The following is an 18,767-nucleotide window of genomic DNA, read 5'->3' as shown; positions in this document are numbered from 1 at the left end:
GAGTTAAAAAAAAACAACTACATGGTGGATTCATAGAGGACCAGTTGACCAACAAAATGAGACTTGTTGCAATAAAATCGATCAAAAAACGCAGATCATTCTTTGAAAAATACCAGTGAAAATGTGTCAGTGTGGAAATTTGCATTTATCAGTTGATGCTTTTGCAAAACTAGCGTTTTTAATATTTTTACATCTTAATTAAGATATGCTGTAATAGAAAATCCACTAACAATACGTTTAATCGGTACGTTAAACTTGGTCTAAAAGCGTTTTGAAAATTTAGCACTCGTTTGACTAGCATGCAGTGCAGGAGCTACCTCAAATATGAATTTATGAAGACCGAAGCAGCCGATAAACTCTTGATCGTTGCACTTTTGTTTCAACAACTCGGAGAAATTCGTCCTCGGTATCTAGAGTCGCGGTAGCGACTCTGAGACAAGTACATTTATGTTATGACGAGTCGCTTCCGCAGAGAGTCTTTACAGGAGTGATAGTCTTTTCCACCTGTTTTCGATAAGATCCGAAATTTATTTCTTTAATAAATAATCAAATAATTACAGTAATTCAGAGAATACTGCAAGTTGACGTATTTTTTATTTTTTTTTTCCTTACGATAACGACCTCTTCGAACTCTATAGCATTGAAATGACATGAATTATTTATTTTTTAATTTCATCGAAAAATGTTGCATTTTTTCGCCCACATTTTTCATGTTTATTTGTTTTTTATTTGGTAACAAATCTGGTGCCACAATACAAATTGTAAACCTGTATATTTGCTTGAAATGCTTCAAAATATCATCGTAATTGTAAAGTGACAGCTCACCGTTGTGTTCAAAATAATTTTTTTTTTTTTTAATTTTCCAAACGACGAAAATAATATTATTAGTAATGGCAGTGTATTTACCGTGCAGCGTTCGTATTTTTAGTGGTGTTTTTATTTCATATACCAATGAGGTTATCAAGATCGCGGATGTGACAGCTCACCGATGTGTCGATATCCGATTTTTTGGTTAAAATGATTTTTTCCGGTTCTGTGAAAAAATATAGGCAATCAGGACAATATTTCCAAAGTTTAATATAATAGATATTACAATGAATTAGAGATTTTTTCTACTTTGAGAATGTAGTCTGGATTCTGAAGAATAAAAAAAAAAAATAAAAAAAATAAAAAATAAAAAAAAATCATGCCGCTGCATCTTTGTCATGGCAATATTTTTCATCAGCTCTCTCCAAAATTTAATATCATCAGACTTGTAGATGATTATTATCATTGTCATTTCAAAAATTGGGTAAGTTCTTTATTACTTCTGATAAAAAAAAATGTTAATAATGCCAATACACTGTATTTTCTGCCATCCATTTTAAAATTATCAAGTAAGTAGAAAAATGTCCATTATTGATTTGAATCTAAAGAGACCTTTTAAAAGCCTTACGACTATTTTCCATGGAATCAAATCAATTAACATGTCATTTAGGATTAAAGAATTTTCTGATAAACGTTTTTACAAAATGAAACAGTAATTGCAGAATCTTGTAATAATATTTCCAGTTCCGATCAAATGTGGCAGAGACATGTTGCCGCTTGGTTAATTTTCATTTATCATTTGTTCATTTTATGCTGTCGAGCCAGGCATCGCAAAATTTTTCAGTGACCATTGATGGCATCGACGATTCTGCTTGCGTTGGTACTTTTTCCATTCACGCACACTTTGTAATCGCTTTTCTTGTGGAAAATATGTATCTGTCGGTCAAAGCTATTCGACAAACAGGGAATGATTGCTTGTATTTTACCCGAGTTGACATACGATTCTTACACCACCGTTCATCTCGTCCTCGACACCTTGAAATCTTGGGTTTTCCAAAATTCGGCCATCAGCAAAACTATTGCATTTTTTTTTCTTTGACTCCGGTCTTGCAGAGTCTCATCTCGCTGTACAGCTGTACGGGAAGGGACCCAAAAATTTGCCTAGTCCAAAAGCAAAAAAAGTCAAACGGAGCAGCAAAGATTTTGTTGATCTGAAAGAAGAGGTAATCAAGAATTTTTTATTCATCACTTTGAATCATTATAGCTTTTGATAAAACACTCTAAATAATAATGTAAACCGCGCAAGACCGATGAACTTGTTCAGTGTCATATTCGATTATAATTAAAATTCTACAGTCAATTGATTTCTGAGGTAAAATTCAAGTTTCAATACGATTTTTTGACGTCGATCGATTGCGGTGAAAACGGTGCACAATCGTTTGTTTGTTTGTTTGTTTGTTTTTTTACTTTAAACTGACACGGAGTGATTTTCCACGATCGCAGTTTTGGTATATCTGGTCGAAAGAATAAAATAAATTGGTCAACACGGTTTTACAAAGTCTCGAGTGCCCCTCGAAATATCCAAAGCCCTTGGACCTCATAATAAAAATTCTCATCGCTTGTCCAGATCTTGTGAAATTTTAATTGATTTATACCGAGACATTCCTTGGGCCCAATGGCTCCAAATGAGTGGATACTGGCAATGAAATTCTTGAGTCACTTGTGAGAATCGGAAATTCCGGTCTAAAACCTTGTTTATCAGGACTTTCGAAAGACACGAGAAACATTTTAGGTCTAGGTCAACAAAGTTTTTCTCAACGGCCATTTTTCACAATTTTCATCTATTTTCACGGTGTTTTGGAATCCACTCGAAGTTTTGAAGAAATTTGGCCAATCCGACCACTCCAGATTCGACTTTGGCATGGCAAGATACATAAAGAGAGAAGGGAGTAGACTGCTTTATTTCGTGATAAAACGTTTCACTTTCATGATTATCGTTTCAATTTCTCAACAAATCCTATAAAATTTCCGACTCAGAGTACACAAAAAGTCGTCAAATAAACCTGAAACACAGTAGGAATGCTGCGAAAAAACTAGAGACGAGTACTCTTATGCCCTTTGGTGAGTCACCGGTAAAATCACGGAATTCAATGATCGTAAGAATTTCAATTCAAGAAACAAAACGTTGTTAAGTAAATGCAGAAGTTGCCAAGCACATCGAATTACAAAAGGAGAAAAATTGGACGCAAAAATTTCTCTCTAATTTGCGTATTTGTCTCTAATTTTTTTACAGCATTCGTGCTGTGTTTCAGGTTTTCATTTATCTGTGCGGGGATTTCGAGATTTATGCTTACGCACGAACTTAATCGGGCGTGAGCCTCGCGCTAAACTAGACTCGTAAAACCAGATATGCAGAAAATCTTTAACCTGTGTGTATAGAAGTCAAGTTATTATTCGAGGTCGTCGTACTTTTCACTTGCGAAAAAACGTCTTGCGTTTTTGTAAAAACGATCCATTAAAAAAGTGGGCTCGCTCGATCGTATACATCGGGCGTCCTTGGCAGCAAATCAGCCACTTAGAAATTTTCATTTTTTCCGTTTACCTGCTCACAACTTTACATGCAAATTATGAAATAAATCTTTCGTTGTCAACTAAGAATAAAATCTCATATAAAACCTGTCGTTGCTGAAAAGATATTTGATTATTTTGAAGAAACTTCATTTATAGAATAAATTCGAATTGAATTTGCGGAAATAAAAATAAAAAATAATGTTCTTTCGATGGTTCGTACTGGAAAAAATGTTCAACCGAAATTGAAGAATGAGAAGTTTTCGAGCGTCTCATCCGTCGTGGAATGTCCCATGCGTGCTGATGCAAAACTTGAAAAGTTTGACGATTCATTAGCATAAATGTTTTTTCCTACAGCCACGTGTTGGATGGAGATTCAATTGCGAGATCACAGCTGTCGATTTTTTATGACCGGTATACGCGTTAACTTGCATAATTCGTGATGAGATTGAGGTCATTTTTGAAGGTGAATTCAAGGGTTGTAATTAAGAATGAAATAATTTACAGATCTTGCAGCGCTTTGAGGACGTACGAGAAGAAATTGTCGTCGCGAAATTTGGCACAAATTTCAGGGCGTTATTATGAGGAAAACATAACGAGAAACCTCGATTATTCGACGATGGAAAATCGCACCGTGGCTTTCTATCTCGTCCACGTTTACAAGATTCGAATTGATGATAATTCGAGCCTCGTTGTCGATCCTCTCGGATCTTGGAGCCCCGGATCACCGGCCTTGAATCTTCCCGTAAATATTCCTTTTGCCTCAGGTCAGAGACACCTGAAAGTCACCATTTCATAATCGATATAATACGAGTGACCAAATCTAGTGGCCGTGCCAAGCGACTGCACTGAGAATAAAATTTCTTGATCAATCAGAAATTCACTTCTCTCAATAAAAATGATCAATTCGATTCAAATAATAAAAAACTCAATTCAATGAGAGCAAGAATTTTCGAGCTAAAACGAGCTATTCGTGAATGCACAAAAAAAGAGTATGTTGACTGCGAATCTAAAAGCTCGATCGCAAGCGCAAAAAAAAAAAAAATTGTGGAAACAAGAAAATATCCAAACAATCCAATTCGCTCATCGATCCAGCGATGGCAGCGATCAATATAAATTCATTCAAAAAGGCTTGCTGGATCTACTAAATTCGATCCCACAAAATCGAATTCAGATCGACCAAAAAAGTATTTGTACTTTTGAGTTTCAGTCACTCGGCTAGACCAAAAATTTGAAAAAAATGGCCCATAGAAATACTGACTCCGAACGCACGAAGCGTTCTAACTTACAAGATCATTCGATAACCAGATTAAGCTCGTTCCTATTCTCGTGTGAATACCAGGTGAGTACGGAGCTGAGAAACAACTTCAACCGCCTTCCAATAATCGTAGGAATATTGAATGGGACTGGCGGGGGTCAAAAGAGCGGAGAAACAGACGGCGAAGAGGATGTTGCTGAAATTCAGCCGTTGCACGACTTCGTAGTCTTCTTAGCGAAAAGTTTAAACGCGAGGTATGTTTATTCTACCGAATTCACCGAAATGATGGCTAAACATTGGGCAATTGGTGAATAAAAAGAAAAAAAAAAAATATAGGTCAAAATATAGATGCGAGTGAATCCATTCATGCCCAATAATATATTAGTCGAAGTTAGTGAAATAATAAAAACGTTCGAAGGAGAAAGTCGAAATGTCACAAGGTGACGTTGAACATGCTCGAGTCTTCATTTTTTCGAATATGCATACGCATTGAGAATTCATTTCGCACGGTTATTCGTTTTTCGATGGGGGTCCAACTCGAAAGAGATAAAAGCCAAGTGGGAATGACCTGCGAGTGATGAAAGTCATTATCCATGACACAATCGCGATGCGTCATGAGGCTTGAAAATCTCGTTCGAAAAAATCGATTGAAAAAACCATTTTTTTATAATCGAAGCGTCTTTGAACTCTCCCTTCGCCCGGATCGATATTAAGCAACGTATTCTCAAAAATTATTCATTATTTATGTTTCCCGAAAAATACTCAAGGATGGAAGTGGTACCTTACGAAAAATTGGGGACAATGACGAAGAAAGTTTGGGATAATCTTCTCGGCGGTGTTTTCGAAGGCAAGGTGGACATAGGCCTGGGTTACATCACGATCAATGATGAACGACAACGAGATATGAGCTTCACTCATCCGCTCATTCGCTACACGTTCGTATACGATTATCATTGCCAAAGCTGCATGCTCACGAGGATCGTTCCTTCGGAGAGACCATACGAGTGGATTTCATTGCTGCTCGTACACGAGGAAAAAAAATGTTGAGCGGTGTCATGATTATAGTAAAAAAATTATTTCTTCACTGAGGAAAAAAGTTTTGTGCCCAACTGACCCCGATGGTCGATAAAAAGTGCTGGATCTCACTTTTCTATGTCGATCGACGAACGACTGCGTTTGCTCGATGAAATTTTGAGTATTTCTCGAGACCGGAATAACTTTATAATCCCGAATTGAGAAAAAATTTATCCTAACTGAGACCATTCTCAGTTCATTCTCCCGCACCGTTTGATCTTTCTAACGAAACATTCGTTCGAATCTAAAGTTTCAAGTTGACCGCAAATATACGTGAAGATGATTAAGTAAAAGAATTGGATGAATTCTTCTGGGTCTGACTGTTTGTTACGCTGAGAAGATTGGTCCCTTTAGCCAACAACTCGTTTCAGCACTTGAAAATTATTTCGTCTCACTTTAAAAATATTCTGTGGCTAAAATCCTATACTCAATCTTTTGATTGCAAAATCGAGAGCTTCCCTCGCGAAAAGAAAATAGTTGGTATTCCCTTAAGGTAGTTCGCGCACGGAACGATTTTCTTAATAAAGACTTGAAGTTTACTCAGAGTTTAAATGGGTAGTCGACTGGTACGCATATCAAATTTTAAAGGCTTCATTTTATTGGTTATTGAGATAAAAGTCCTTAAATACGAAGAAAAATACACGGGGGTGTGGGGATGCATAAAAAATCGTTCATCTTCCCATATAAAGAATGAACGCTTCTTACGAAGTTTATGAAAAAGTATACAATAACAATTATAAGCATATAATAAAGATCTGGGAAAAAATTCGAGACGATTGCCTTACTAGTAATACAGATATATTACGTCAAAGATCGAACGATTGTTAATGAGTATTCGTGTAACCTCGCATTTGCTTATTCCGGTATTTTGTTTCTTCTTGGCTCGGCCCATTTCCGTTCATAATCTTTTGTCTTTTTATTAACACTTTTTTCTTCATTCATTTCCGTTTGCGCTCTCTAATGCGATTTTTTACATGAAAAACTATAATACTTTAGTCAGGGACGAATGAAATTTCGGGTTCTGACAGTTATGGATACGATGCCGTTTGCTACACGGTTTCGTCAAAGCTTGTACACTCTGTCTGTCCTACACAATCAGCAGGTTTCAGGCACGAATAGGTCTCTTACACATATAGAAAGTGCCGCTGTAATTGCGCCAACAATGCCATTCTCCAGTATTACTATAGCGTCGAGCATCAAAATATCAGTGTTTCCCGAAATTTATTTATTCGTCGTGAAAGAAGTTAATAAATATTCAAATGACGATTCAAACGAGTAGCGTGGTCCAACATTTGATAAAAAAGCTTTCATATTGTTTTGTAATGCGCCTTGGTCATCCGCCCGTTCACCTAAAATTAACATCAGTTGATAACTCCGAAACTATATTGCTCAAAAACTCCCATTTCTATTTATATTAAGGAGTTTCGGTACAGGCGATACAATGTTGCCATGCTAAACCATGCTAAAAGCATAAAAAATTTCAAAAAGTTCAGAATTTTATAAAATTTGGTGAACTATTCTTTAGTGCCAAATTTGACAATACAAATTTTTTAAGATTTTTCTTCTACACTGTTATCGAGTAATTGATCACTAAAGTTTACGTGTATAAGCATAGCGTTTCCATAAATATAGGTATACATTCCGGGCATAAGAAATCTGCTTTAATGCGTAATTACTCGATAACTAAGTAGAAGAAAATTTTGAAAAAAATTGTGTTTTCGCACTCGATGTTGAAGAACATTATCACCAAATTTGATCAATTTCTTAATATTTAGACTTTTGTACCGAAACTCCTTAATCCCACAATAGCACTGAATACACGACTGGTTTTATTTTAAAGTCGTAAGATCCGTTTGGCGTCGGTAATAAAAAATGTAAACAAAGTGCTATCCAGTGACGTGTTAAGTATAGGCATGCCGTCTAAAAAAATGCCTGGGCAGGCTTATTATGAATCGGGGGGTCTTACAGGGCCTAGATGTGGATGCCCTGCCATGAGTTACCATAGCATTGCCACATTAGGACCCAAACAGGTATCGCTGAGGCCACCATGCTTATTTTAAATGTGGTTCAATTGTGGCAACCCATTAAGGGTCTAATCGGACGAAAGTATCGGAACCTTGACTATTTAGATATGATACTTTCAAGGCAATTGTTCATGGACCTATGTGGATCTTTCAGGGACCCAGGGTTGCCATGATTAAGTAACTACTTCTTGATGCTGAAAAGGAAAAAATTTGCATTAACATTTGAATGAAAACGGTACATACATTAGAAACTTGAGCGTTTTTCCTTGTACTGATATCTTCCAATAATTATCCTTCAATGAATAATAATTATAAGTATAATTGTAATAATAATTATTATTATTGAAGCATAACTTTTGAAAAATATTAGTATGAGAGAAAAAACGTTGAAATTACTAGTGTATCTACCAATTTATAGAAATGTCCGTAAATTATTATTGTTATCATTATTTATATGGTTTATTTTATAAATGAATTTCTTTTTTTTATGTACATGTTGTTGTAACTTTTGTAACTCCACCATACAGGGATTACGATTTACGTGCACGAAGATTCTCTAAAATGCTGAGTATGTTGCTATTCTTGTAAAATTATTCCAATATGACAATAGCCTAATATGGTAGCATGCTCGTGCAGGTAAGTCGACGGAAGGGAAGCAGATGAGAGGTTCGAATCCCGGTGAAGCTGACATTTTTCTGCGTAAATTAATATTAGGGAGAACGGAATTGATTGAATGAGTAATAAATAATTTGATGTTTTTTAAATTATTCAAATTTTGACGTGGCTCCAACAAGGCTACGTGCGAAAGGCCCTGACTTACTTATCCCGCGAGGCCCTGGTAAAAAAAGTGAGACATCCCTTTCAGGGGCCCGATCAGGGTCCAGATTAGAGCCCTAACTGTGTGAGAGGAAACTAGTCAGGGCCTCATCGCAGCCTCAATCAAATTTCCACACGGGATCGCGTTCAAAGTGACCCATTTTTAATCGCGAATATCTCGAAAACTCGATGGTGAATCGATTTTCAATTTTGACAGTCGTTTCGTAAAGGCTATCCTTTACAACATATTTAAATTTCAGCCCATTCTTAAGATTTCAACAAAAGTGCGTAATTTCATTCGCTAAAAGATAAATTGACAAAAATTTAAATTTAAAGTGATAATATCTTCAATTAGGAAGTGAAAATCAACCCAATTTAGACAGCTATAAAATAAGATCCTTCGGGCATGATCTACCTTAAACGAAATTTCTTTTTCTCGTTAAACTCAACCATGATTTTCCGTGTTTAATAACACGGAAAAAGGAAGAAAAAACTACTTAATTAACACACGAAATTTCTCAATTCTTAACAGAAGAAATATTTACATTCGTCCTCCCGAATCTGGAACGATGAGAGACATATTTCTTCAGCCATTCAACAGTCGAATGCTTTTGTGCGTCGCTCTCATGCACTTTTTGATAATTGTTGTCATTGGTACGATCAACTATGCGGCGAGAAACGCTCTCAAAGGCGACGACAAATCGAAGCATCCGGGCCTCGGCGAAGCAACGCTTTGGTGTATTAGTATTTTGTGCATGCAAGGTCAGCAATCGTTTTCTCAATATTTCATAATTACACGCGATGTTTTACGAAGATTTTGATACATAAATATTCCATTCGGGATGTCAGAAAAATATTGGCACAGCCTTCGAGTTTCCGAGTTTTCGAAAAAAAAATAAAAATAAAAAAAAAGAGCATAAATAATGAGAGAATTTAAATTCAAACGATTTCGAAAGCCAGCATCGATACTGAAACGCATTGAGGAATAACAAATGGTGTAGCGTCACCTCGAAAAACCAGTTTCAGGTTCTTTTAAAATTTCGCGTCTATTTCATAGGATCGAGAAATTAAAAAATATCAATAAATTAAATAAAAAGCAAACGAACGACCGCTTGGCGTTGGCGCGATCAACTGCTCGGGCTTTACTTGGCTAATTTAGAGCTCGAAATACTCGATTTTTGGATTTTTATTGAAAAGAACAAAAAATTTCTAAAATTCTCACATTTTCTTGTCTCCAATTCAACTTTTTGTGAATGGATGCACAAAAAGCAAACGAATAAATTCTGATTAACTTCCATCACAATTTACGAGACGAACACATTAAAATGTTGATCTTCCAATGAAATTGTTCGTCGATTCATTTTGCAAGTCAATCAAAGCCTCAACGAATTTATGTAAAAATATAAAAAACACTGCATAATTCAGGATCGCCCTGGAGTCCGTCGAGCATATCCGGAAAAACTGCGTTGCTCGCGAGCCTCATATTTGCTTTGGTGATCTATAACGCATACGCCGGATTTATAACGTCGATCCTATCCGTCCAGGCAGCCGGTATTCGAACCCTCGAGGATGTGTTGCGTAACAACTTTAAGCTGGGTTACAGCGACATCGACGACGAATATGTGCGCGTAAGAATTCTTCATCCTTCTCTATTTCGCTTAATTAATTCGCAGACGTGATCATCGGTACGTTTTCGGCCGAGTCGATCACGTGATCCTCGCAGGATCCTCACTCGTATTTACGTTCGACAAAAATTCAACCCGTTCGTTCAGTTCCAACCGACGTCGTTGGTTTTATATTACCATACATGAGCTATCCCATGCCAAACGAGCCTTGACATTTTTCAGTCGATTTTCCATTTTCTTAATCTTTTACTGTGCGTTTCTTTTCTTCTTTATGCTTTTTCACGCAAACATTTCGTTTCGAGCGATTCGTCCCGCGATATTACTCCTTAGTTTAGTCATTTTGTGACTTCGTTTTACAGTTTGATCGCAGTATCCTTTGGAATCGTCTCATTTCACTGGTATATTCATGGATGTTGAAAAATTTTCATCACCGAATTGATTCCGAGTCGACAGTGAATATAAAAATATTGAAACCGGTAAAAAAAAATTGCGCAACACTTCTGCTTCGGTCTAGTCGAGGCATTGATCTCTCGGGCAGAGCTGAGCTCCATGTAACTCGAAAAATACTTTATTACAGAATCGGGAAAAACACACGCACACACACACATATACGCGCGCGCGCGCAAAGTGTACAAATTAGACTTTGAACTGTGCTCCATCTTTTTTTTTTGTTACTCGTTAAAAGTTTCTTCTAGGACGTGAATTTCGTAATTTTTCGTTCTCATGGATGAATTATGCAAAATGTTGAGAAGTGCAAACGAGCGTTTTTGATATCGCGCTTAACAATCGCGATGAATTATAACGAATTATAAGACGGAATTGGGGGAGGGGGAAGAACCAGGTCGTTGATGCGATCACTTCGTGATTCACCTGGCACGTTTTTTCGTATCTTATTTTCGAAGGGACACTATTCTTTGGACGGGCAAATCGGTAGGAAAAAAGCGCAGAGGTATTTGAAATATTCGAAAGGAATTTTTGAAGACAAATCGAACATATATAGTACCTTTCCAAGTCATATGTTTATTCGTCAGTTATCGAGTAAAAATATATTGGTTGTGCGAAGCAACAAATATTGAAGAATTTTAACATCCACGTCAGTGCGATACCTTTTCGAGGTAATTCGATGGCCTAGAAGTCGATTCTAAAAATTAACACTGCATAAAAGTTCACGCAGGTAGTGTTTTGCACTCGCGGAATAGCCGGCTCTCCAGGGTAGTTGTTTTGAAAAGTCGTGAAAACTTCGTCACGTCGTTCTATACGTTGAGGCTTATATACGGTGGTTAAGGAGGGGTCCTGCTTTAGAAAGTCAAAAAAATCGATTGTTTTCGGGAATGTTTTTGGATAGACGGAAATAACTGAGCATAGCGAACTTTTCGGTATAGTTTCGAGGATATTTCAAGAGTACAAAAACATTGTTTTGATGTGAGAAATACTAATTCGTAGGCACATGGTTTATGCTCAAAGTCTGATTGTCGAAATTTCTCAGCTGTGTACAATGCGGAGATCGTAATTTAATTATTATCTGCAACGAAAATTCCAATTTTTTTTTCCATTTTCGTGTATTTACCTTCCATGTGAACCTATAAAAACCTGAAAAAGTTGCGAAATTCTATAGTTTTAACGAGTTTGAAAAAAAAAAAAAACGCTTATAAAGAAGAAAAATATTACTTCAACGTGCTGTAAATTAAGAATTTCGCAATTTTTTCGGGTTTTTATAGATTCATATCCAAAGGAAATGTGTGAAAATGAAAAAAAAAAAGTTTGGAATTTTTGTTGCAAACAATAATTACGATGTCCACGTTGTACGCGGCTGATAAACTTGGACGATCAGACTTGGCGCATAAACCATGAAGAAATGATTATATCTCGGATTAAAAAATGGTCTTAAATTGAAATGAAAATGTGTGAGTATGAGGGGTAAGATGGAAGGAATTGACGATTCGATTCTCAAAATAGTAGCGTCTCCTGGGATTTTTGTACATCATCGTTAAACAATATTCACCCACGCGTATTTTTTCAACCGGAAAAAATGTAAACTCTTACAAAATTCAGTCTCTGACATCCATCGAATGAAATTTGCACATTGCTTCCTCATTCTTTCCGATCGACTCGTAATAAATTTGCTGGATTACCGATTGAAAATTCATCGATTTATTTGCACACAGGGGCTCAGCTTGATAAGTCATGAAAAATAATGAGTATGCAGGGAACAAATTTCAATGACAGACTTCATTATAACCCAATTGTGGTTAATATTGCAACCTCTCCATCAAATATGTGCATACATTTGTTTTCATTTACTAATCTTCACTACCGGTTCAATCTATCTCTATTCATTTGTTTCCCGCGATATTCACGATCAGTTCAGTCAAATCTCAGAATGTTGATTGTTGCATGGCGGTGTGCTTCACGATTGAGCAACTGACGCACTAAATTTTTATTATTTCTCATTTGAATATCAATCTCGATGAAATATATAATTTCGTCATTAATCCCACATTGGTTCTACTATTCGATTAATTTATGCTACTTTATCGAAGCGCGAGAAGCATTCGTCCAATTTCGCGTTTACAGTTTTTCCGTATCTACTGCGTGTGACGTACATTCGTTTCTTTTTTTTTTTTCTTTTTTTTTTACCTCGATGTAACGGTGATGTTTTTATTCGCTCAACTTTGTCACGTGGTCGAAATTTAAAAGTTATCTGATCGAAACTTTTCCTCGTTGTCAAAAACGTCCTCTTTGCCCTCATTTTTCGTTCCTCAACGATTCGTTAATCCCTGCTGACTATTTCAGAGGATAATCATTTTCAATTTATTATAATCGGGACGAAAACACCTCCGATCGCTCAAGTCGTATGGCAGCTTTTCTTGTCCATCCCGTTTAGAATCTCGTCGAGAAACGGTTCCCCGAAAATTGTTCTTCGAGCGGAAATGACGCTCGGCTCCTCGCGCGTACTTCACTTTCTTCACTCTTTTTTTTTTCCCCTCGGCTACTCCGCTTCCCAACGTACATAGTTTAATCTCCATTCGCGTCAAACACCCAAATTTAGTCGCCCCTACTCCTTCCCGATCGAATTTTTGTTTCCGAGCTCACGCGCACGTGTCCGCCATTGTTGATCTTTCCTCCAATGAGTCACGCGTCGAATTAACATTCGTGGTATATAAATTAAAGTATTTGTTTGGCATCCTCATAAAAAAAAGATTTTTTGTCTTGACGAATAATGAGAATTTTAGTACTCAACGGTTCAGTCACGAACGCGTGAGTAAATCATAAAATCAGATAATATTTTTAATAGATGGACGCTGAGGCAATGGTGCGAGCACATTTATCACGAAAAATAGTAATGTTGCTCCAACATTTAGCATAGCATTTAAAAGTATGAATTTTCGTGCGCGTGAATCATCGTATTAATTGTTAATTGAGAGATATAAAGCACAGGCGTTAATCATCCTCGGAAATCGGATCGCTGACCTGGTAATCGCGGCGAAGGTCAAAACCAGTTTTCCATCAGTGTGCGACGAGCAACATTTCATATATAAATTAGGAGAAACTCTTATTTTGGGGGGCTCGAAAGCATTCGTTTTATCTGTAGTGTGAAATAATCTCTTCTAATATTCCAAGTTTTCATAGTTTTTTCGGATCGAGTAATTTTTAAATGAGAAATAAAGTTTTGACGATTATTTCAGAATGGCTTTATTATCTAAGAACGTTGTTTTTCTCTCCGAAAATAGTAGAACAACTAGTCTGAATGGAAGTTTCACTGATTCGTGGAAAAATGTGTTCTCCAGAACGCCAATGACAGTGACCTTCGACAACTGTACATAAAAGCATTCAACGGGCGAGAATCGAAGCTGGACACGACTCTCGGTCTCCAGAGAGCTGTGAAGGGCGGCTACGGGTTTTTCGTGAGCGCGACGTTGGCCCGGCGAGCCCTCGGCACGTCGCTCATTCAGGAGCGATGTTTGATCAAGGAAATCGAAGTCCGACAAACTTTTACGATCGTCGCTTTGCCCATGGAGAAGCACAGTCCTTACGCGAAAATCATAAATTTGAGGTGATTATGCAACGAAACGGAGAGTTTGCGGGCAGCATTATTCCGATTTAATGGGGCCCGAAATACGGTGCTTTTTATTTCAGTATATTGAGGATGAAAGAGCGCGGTGTGATCGATCGAATACGAGAGAGAATGTTACCCGACATGCCTCAGTGCCAGGCCTTAACGACCTTTCACAGCGCTCGCATCGCTGACGTATATTCCGCTTTCATAATCCTCGTTATCGGGATCGTAACGTCTTTCTGTCTCGGAGTATTCGAAAGAATTTGGGACCAGCGACGCAGAGTGCGAACTCGTCTGTCTCGAGGATTATTCGGGATGAAAAAATTCGACAAGAATTTGAGGCGCTCGATGAAAATGAGCTTGGAAAATAACGTGAAACCAACTCTTCATCGTTCCATCAAACTCACCTCGGACGATCGCCACGACAAACTCAACGCTTCGTTTAACCTCGGACGAGTTCGTGACAAACCGTTCGCGAGATTATCCCCGAATAAAAATGACCTCGAAGACAGCGACGTCGACAGGGACAAATTCCAAATTTACCCATTTCAACATTAGCGAGGAAGAAAAACAATGACAAAGTCTTAAGATTTATTATTTATTCTCTCCAATATTGCGGTGTCGACTCCGATCAGGAGACAAAAGTATAACTATAAAATCGTATTAATCAATATCGTAGAAGTATTAGAAGAAAAAGTGAGCAAAAATCAGTGTAAAAATGCGGTGAACGTTGCGTCGCAAACACTCGTTGATTTCAGCCGAGTTTCGCCACGACCTTGATGTCAGCACGATAGAAATTTTGACAATCTTCTGACCTCTTTCCCTCACCGTCGATCCCGTGACAATCACGAAGCCCAACGGACTCGCTGCGACATAGCATATCGCCGAGAGCGTACGACGCAGTTTCGAACCAGTTTCGCCAATGTTTGTACAAGTCTCCAGTACCCACTTCCGCCAAAATTTCGTGGCACTTCGTCTTCAAGCTTAAATAAAGGGGATTGTCAATAGACCGGATATTTTATTGTTCTTTCTCTAAATAAAACGTTACAGAATCGAATTCATTTAAATGAAACATGTTTATTGAATTCGTCGTCGTAACAACTACGATCGTTGAAGCTTCCTTCTTCAATTAATCACCACTGCGTGAATTACAAATTTAAAAAAGTCCAGTGAAAATACTGCGATTAATCTCAGATCGATCGATAAAATTCGATGAAACATTGATTTGGATTCCGAATTTGTTCATTCTCTATTTTCAATTTTCATCGCTATTCTGCTTAGAATTTTGACTTAAAAAAACGGCCAACACCCTCGCGAATAAAGTTGGTCGAAGAGAGACGGAGGGTCGAACGAACTCACTGTTTTTCCCAACTTCCATCAATGCTCGTAATGACCAGAACAGCTCCGGGCAAAGAGTCACCGATGTATCGTTTTCCCTCCAGTTCTCGTAGTGCGTAGCTGTGAAATTGGCCAATAGAAAACAGTCACGACTGACTTGATTTTATTCATTTGAATACAACATTGTTCGCAACGATTATGAAAAAATATATCAATCCCACTGGTGGAGAGCTCCAAAAAATTTGTCAGGAGATTCCAATTTTGAGAAAATAATGTTTTCATAATATAATATAAATTTCGAAAAAAAAGTTTAGAAAAACCGTTGGTGTTTTTCCTACAAGTTCAAATTTTGAGAGAATCAACTCTTTATTGAGTTGATTAAACTGTTGTCGTTGCAGCACCGAACAATCAATATTTTTTATCGTGATTTTTCACCGAGAAAGAAAAAGAAATGTTAACGTCGCTGGCGCGACCTCTAAAAATTTCTTTAGATCGCCCAAATTTTTAACATAATTACTTGCGACTTTGAGGATAAAACATTTGATTTTTTTAATCAACCTTCACTGGAAGTATTTTGTTGCTGTCTGCGAATATTCTTTGAATTCTTACGAAGCTTCATTGAATTGAATTCCGTCGCCGGAATTCTTGGAGGTGATTATTTATACATTGGTAAACGCGTTTACCAATTAATAGAGCGATTTTGTTTTCACTTTCCAAGACAAATTCCTTGATTTTTTCCGATTATTCTTCAGTTTCTTTTTACTTTTCTCTCCCACTCGAAATTCCTTTTTTCACTTTTTTCGGAAACGATTTTCGAGGAAACGTTCGTTCTGTGCGTTAGGAAATTAGTGCGCAGAAGACTTCGAATATTTTGACGACAAAAATGTAAAAATTAATGATTTTTAGATTATTGAGAATTTTCAAGTTTTCGGGAACCTCTTAAGATATGAAAAATAATGAAAAGATTCCTGTTTTTTTCAAAAATCATCGAACTCGTTTCATGGAAATTGAAAAGTGAGTCAAAATTATTATCAGGCAGAATAAGGGTTGATAAAATTTCGAAAATGCTTCAATATTAGCGGTTTTTGGTTGATCAGTCTCAATTTAAAATGCTAACAACCGGAGATTAACAAGATTTTCAATCATGTCGCGATTGAAAGTCCTTAAATACATTTTTTCACAACAATACGATTCGTAATTGAATGAACTTATTTTTTTACTGTCTGAATTGTTCGTCGCATACGAATCTGAAAACGGGATCGACTTCGTCGTCCTCGAGCGATTGGTTCGTTGACATCGAGTCGTGTACTTCCATGAGGGTTTGATTTATCTGTTGAACATCGAAATTCGAATATTTCGTTATTTTCTTATGAAACAAACGTTTGGCAGAGTTGAACGTAATTTTAAAATTCCAAATTTCACGATCATTTGGAGAAAAATCCGTTTTTTGAGTGATTTTTTTCGACGAAGGATGTTTTGAAAAATTCTCAAATTTTTCGCATAAAGAACAATCGACCCTAATCCGTAGGCGCGATTGTAGCCGTTAAAATGAAGTGTGAAAAGAATCTAAAAAAAAACCCTCAATTTCCCATTGATGCCGCCAACGGCGGGACCACGAAGAAAAAAATTTGCATACAATTCCAAGTTCATTATAGCCTTTCTGTTAAATCGATTTAAAAAATGCTAATTCTTTGCGCCTTTCTCAATTAAAAACAGACAAAGTTTGGAACACTTAAACTTTAATAATGCACGTCAAAAAACGGACCAGAACAGACCATGGAAAGAAGAATTTTCAAATAGAAACAGGTTTTTAAAATTGACTAAAAAACTCTCGTTCACGAGTATTTAGAAAAATACCCATAAATTCATACTTTCGAATAATCAGCATGAATATTCGAAAAACGTTTCGAGGTAAATACGCATCATTACTTTGTTTTTGTATAAATATGGTAGGATGTTGTTGGTATGATTTAGGATAAAGTGAAAGGTTGACTGGTTGGGAGTCTTATTGGCGTACGGATGGTGCTCCGCTGACGCGAGAGCGCTCCATCCGTAGCCCTCTGACAGACTTCTGTGAAAGCAGAAATCGTGACAGGAGGTAAGGCTGTTCCGTTATACAATAATAGTCGTCCGAAATAATGATGTATTTTCGAGTTCGTTGGAAATATGCAAAAAATATTCATACAAATTGTTGACTACAGCGGAAACTATTCATGGAAATTGTTAATAACTATGGCGGACGAAATAAATATTCGTGGAGTAACTTCGTTAAAAGAGCAGTGTCAAATTACGAAAGTATATAGACAACAAAAATTTTCAGCCATGTGTAATCCGGACGAATGATCAAATGTTTGATATACGTACGCTAACCGCGGATGATTGGATAGTGCTATATAAGAAAATTATAAAAAAAAGTTGTTTTTATACTCGAAAAAGTAGAATTTCTTTTGGAATGAGACGATGAGTTCAGAAATGAAGATTTTGTAATGAACCCACCTTCTCGGCAATAGCAAGGCATATTCCGCATCGTACACAGGCCGAGGATAAATTAACGTCAATTAGGTTATTGCTGGAAGTGAGGGTTTTATAGGGAATTTTTTGTACAATGCCGAAGCCGACGAGGTCACATTTGTAGTGTGGATCATAATCGACGGTCGATAGTTTTCCTGAATTATTATTTGGAGATTTCTCCAAAGCTGTACTTCGTGGATTGCAATGTTTCGAAGTTTTCGAAGATTTTCGGTGGTGCTTGTAGCTCTTGGGTTTACCGAAACCATCAACGACCGAAATCAAAAGTAGTAGAAAAATAATTCTCGAACAATTCTCGTAGCGAGGCATGCCCCGATAGTGCACATGCATTTGGATTTTGTATATCCATCAAATATAACTCAATATTCTAATTTTCGTCAAAATGTTCGTTATCGAACAAAAAATATCGTTTCCTGCTTACGAATGTATATTGCGAAACTGATTCTTTACGGACTTCGTTATTGTCATTATGATATGGTACTGCAGAATGTTTCTGGTATTATTTTCCACACTCAACCTCTGTTCGGTTGGCGTCCACTTAACTTCACTTTACGTTGTAGGTGTTGATTGCAGCGATTTTCTACACAACAGAATATATATCAGTTACAAAATCCAGAAAAAACTATCAGTAAAGTATCATCACATTAATTTCGAAATGTATGCGATTTTGA

General features: G+C 36.9%; 2 protein-coding genes across 4 annotated transcripts in view; one reads left to right on the top strand and one right to left on the bottom strand.

Moving 5' to 3' along the window:
- Positions 1-14,973, top strand: part of LOC122409032 (glutamate receptor 1-like) — a 23,760-nt gene extending 8,787 nt beyond the window's left edge. For all 3 annotated transcript variants that reach the window (XM_043416237.1, XM_043416236.1, XM_043416235.1), the window contains 7 exons: positions 3,883-4,120; positions 4,718-4,887; positions 5,401-5,568; positions 9,080-9,309; positions 9,973-10,175; positions 13,961-14,226; positions 14,310-14,973. In XM_043416237.1, the coding sequence (XP_043272172.1) occupies positions 3,883-4,120; positions 4,718-4,887; positions 5,401-5,568; positions 9,080-9,309; positions 9,973-10,175; positions 13,961-14,226; positions 14,310-14,787 (1,753 nt within the window). In that variant the 3' untranslated portion in view covers positions 14,788-14,973. The remainder of the gene's footprint in view (positions 1-3,882; positions 4,121-4,717; positions 4,888-5,400; positions 5,569-9,079; positions 9,310-9,972; positions 10,176-13,960; positions 14,227-14,309) is intronic.
- LOC122409039 (uncharacterized) lies at positions 14,814-18,767 on the bottom strand. Its single transcript, XM_043416251.1, has 4 exons — positions 18,064-18,767; positions 16,788-16,897; positions 15,589-15,687; positions 14,814-15,212 (listed from the first exon to the last, which is right to left on the bottom strand). Exons 1-4 carry the CDS (start codon positions 18,424-18,426, stop codon positions 14,984-14,986), a joined length of 801 nt encoding a protein of 266 aa, XP_043272186.1. The 5' UTR covers positions 18,427-18,767; the 3' UTR covers positions 14,814-14,983.

This window comes from Venturia canescens, chromosome 4 (assembly GCF_019457755.1).
Source record: "Venturia canescens isolate UGA chromosome 4, ASM1945775v1, whole genome shotgun sequence".
Lineage (NCBI taxonomy): Eukaryota > Metazoa > Arthropoda > Insecta > Hymenoptera > Ichneumonidae > Venturia > Venturia canescens.
The sequence above is the reverse complement of the archived record's forward strand: the minus strand, read 5'-3'. Positions and strand labels throughout refer to the sequence as shown.

Excerpts from the sequence above, each read along its gene's own strand:
- LOC122409039 (XM_043416251.1), bottom strand. The coding sequence starts at position 18,426 with ATGCATGTGCACTATCGGGGCATGCCTCGCTACGAGAATTGTTCGAGA. Across the intron at positions 16,898-18,063 it reads GCCTTGCTATTGCCGAGAAG|ATAAATCAAACCCTCATGGA; the intron begins GTGGGTTCATTA and ends GATGTTCAACAG. Across the intron at positions 15,688-16,787 it reads TGCGACGAACAATTCAGACA|CTACGCACTACGAGAACTGG; the intron begins GTAAAAAAATAA and ends CCAATTTCACAG.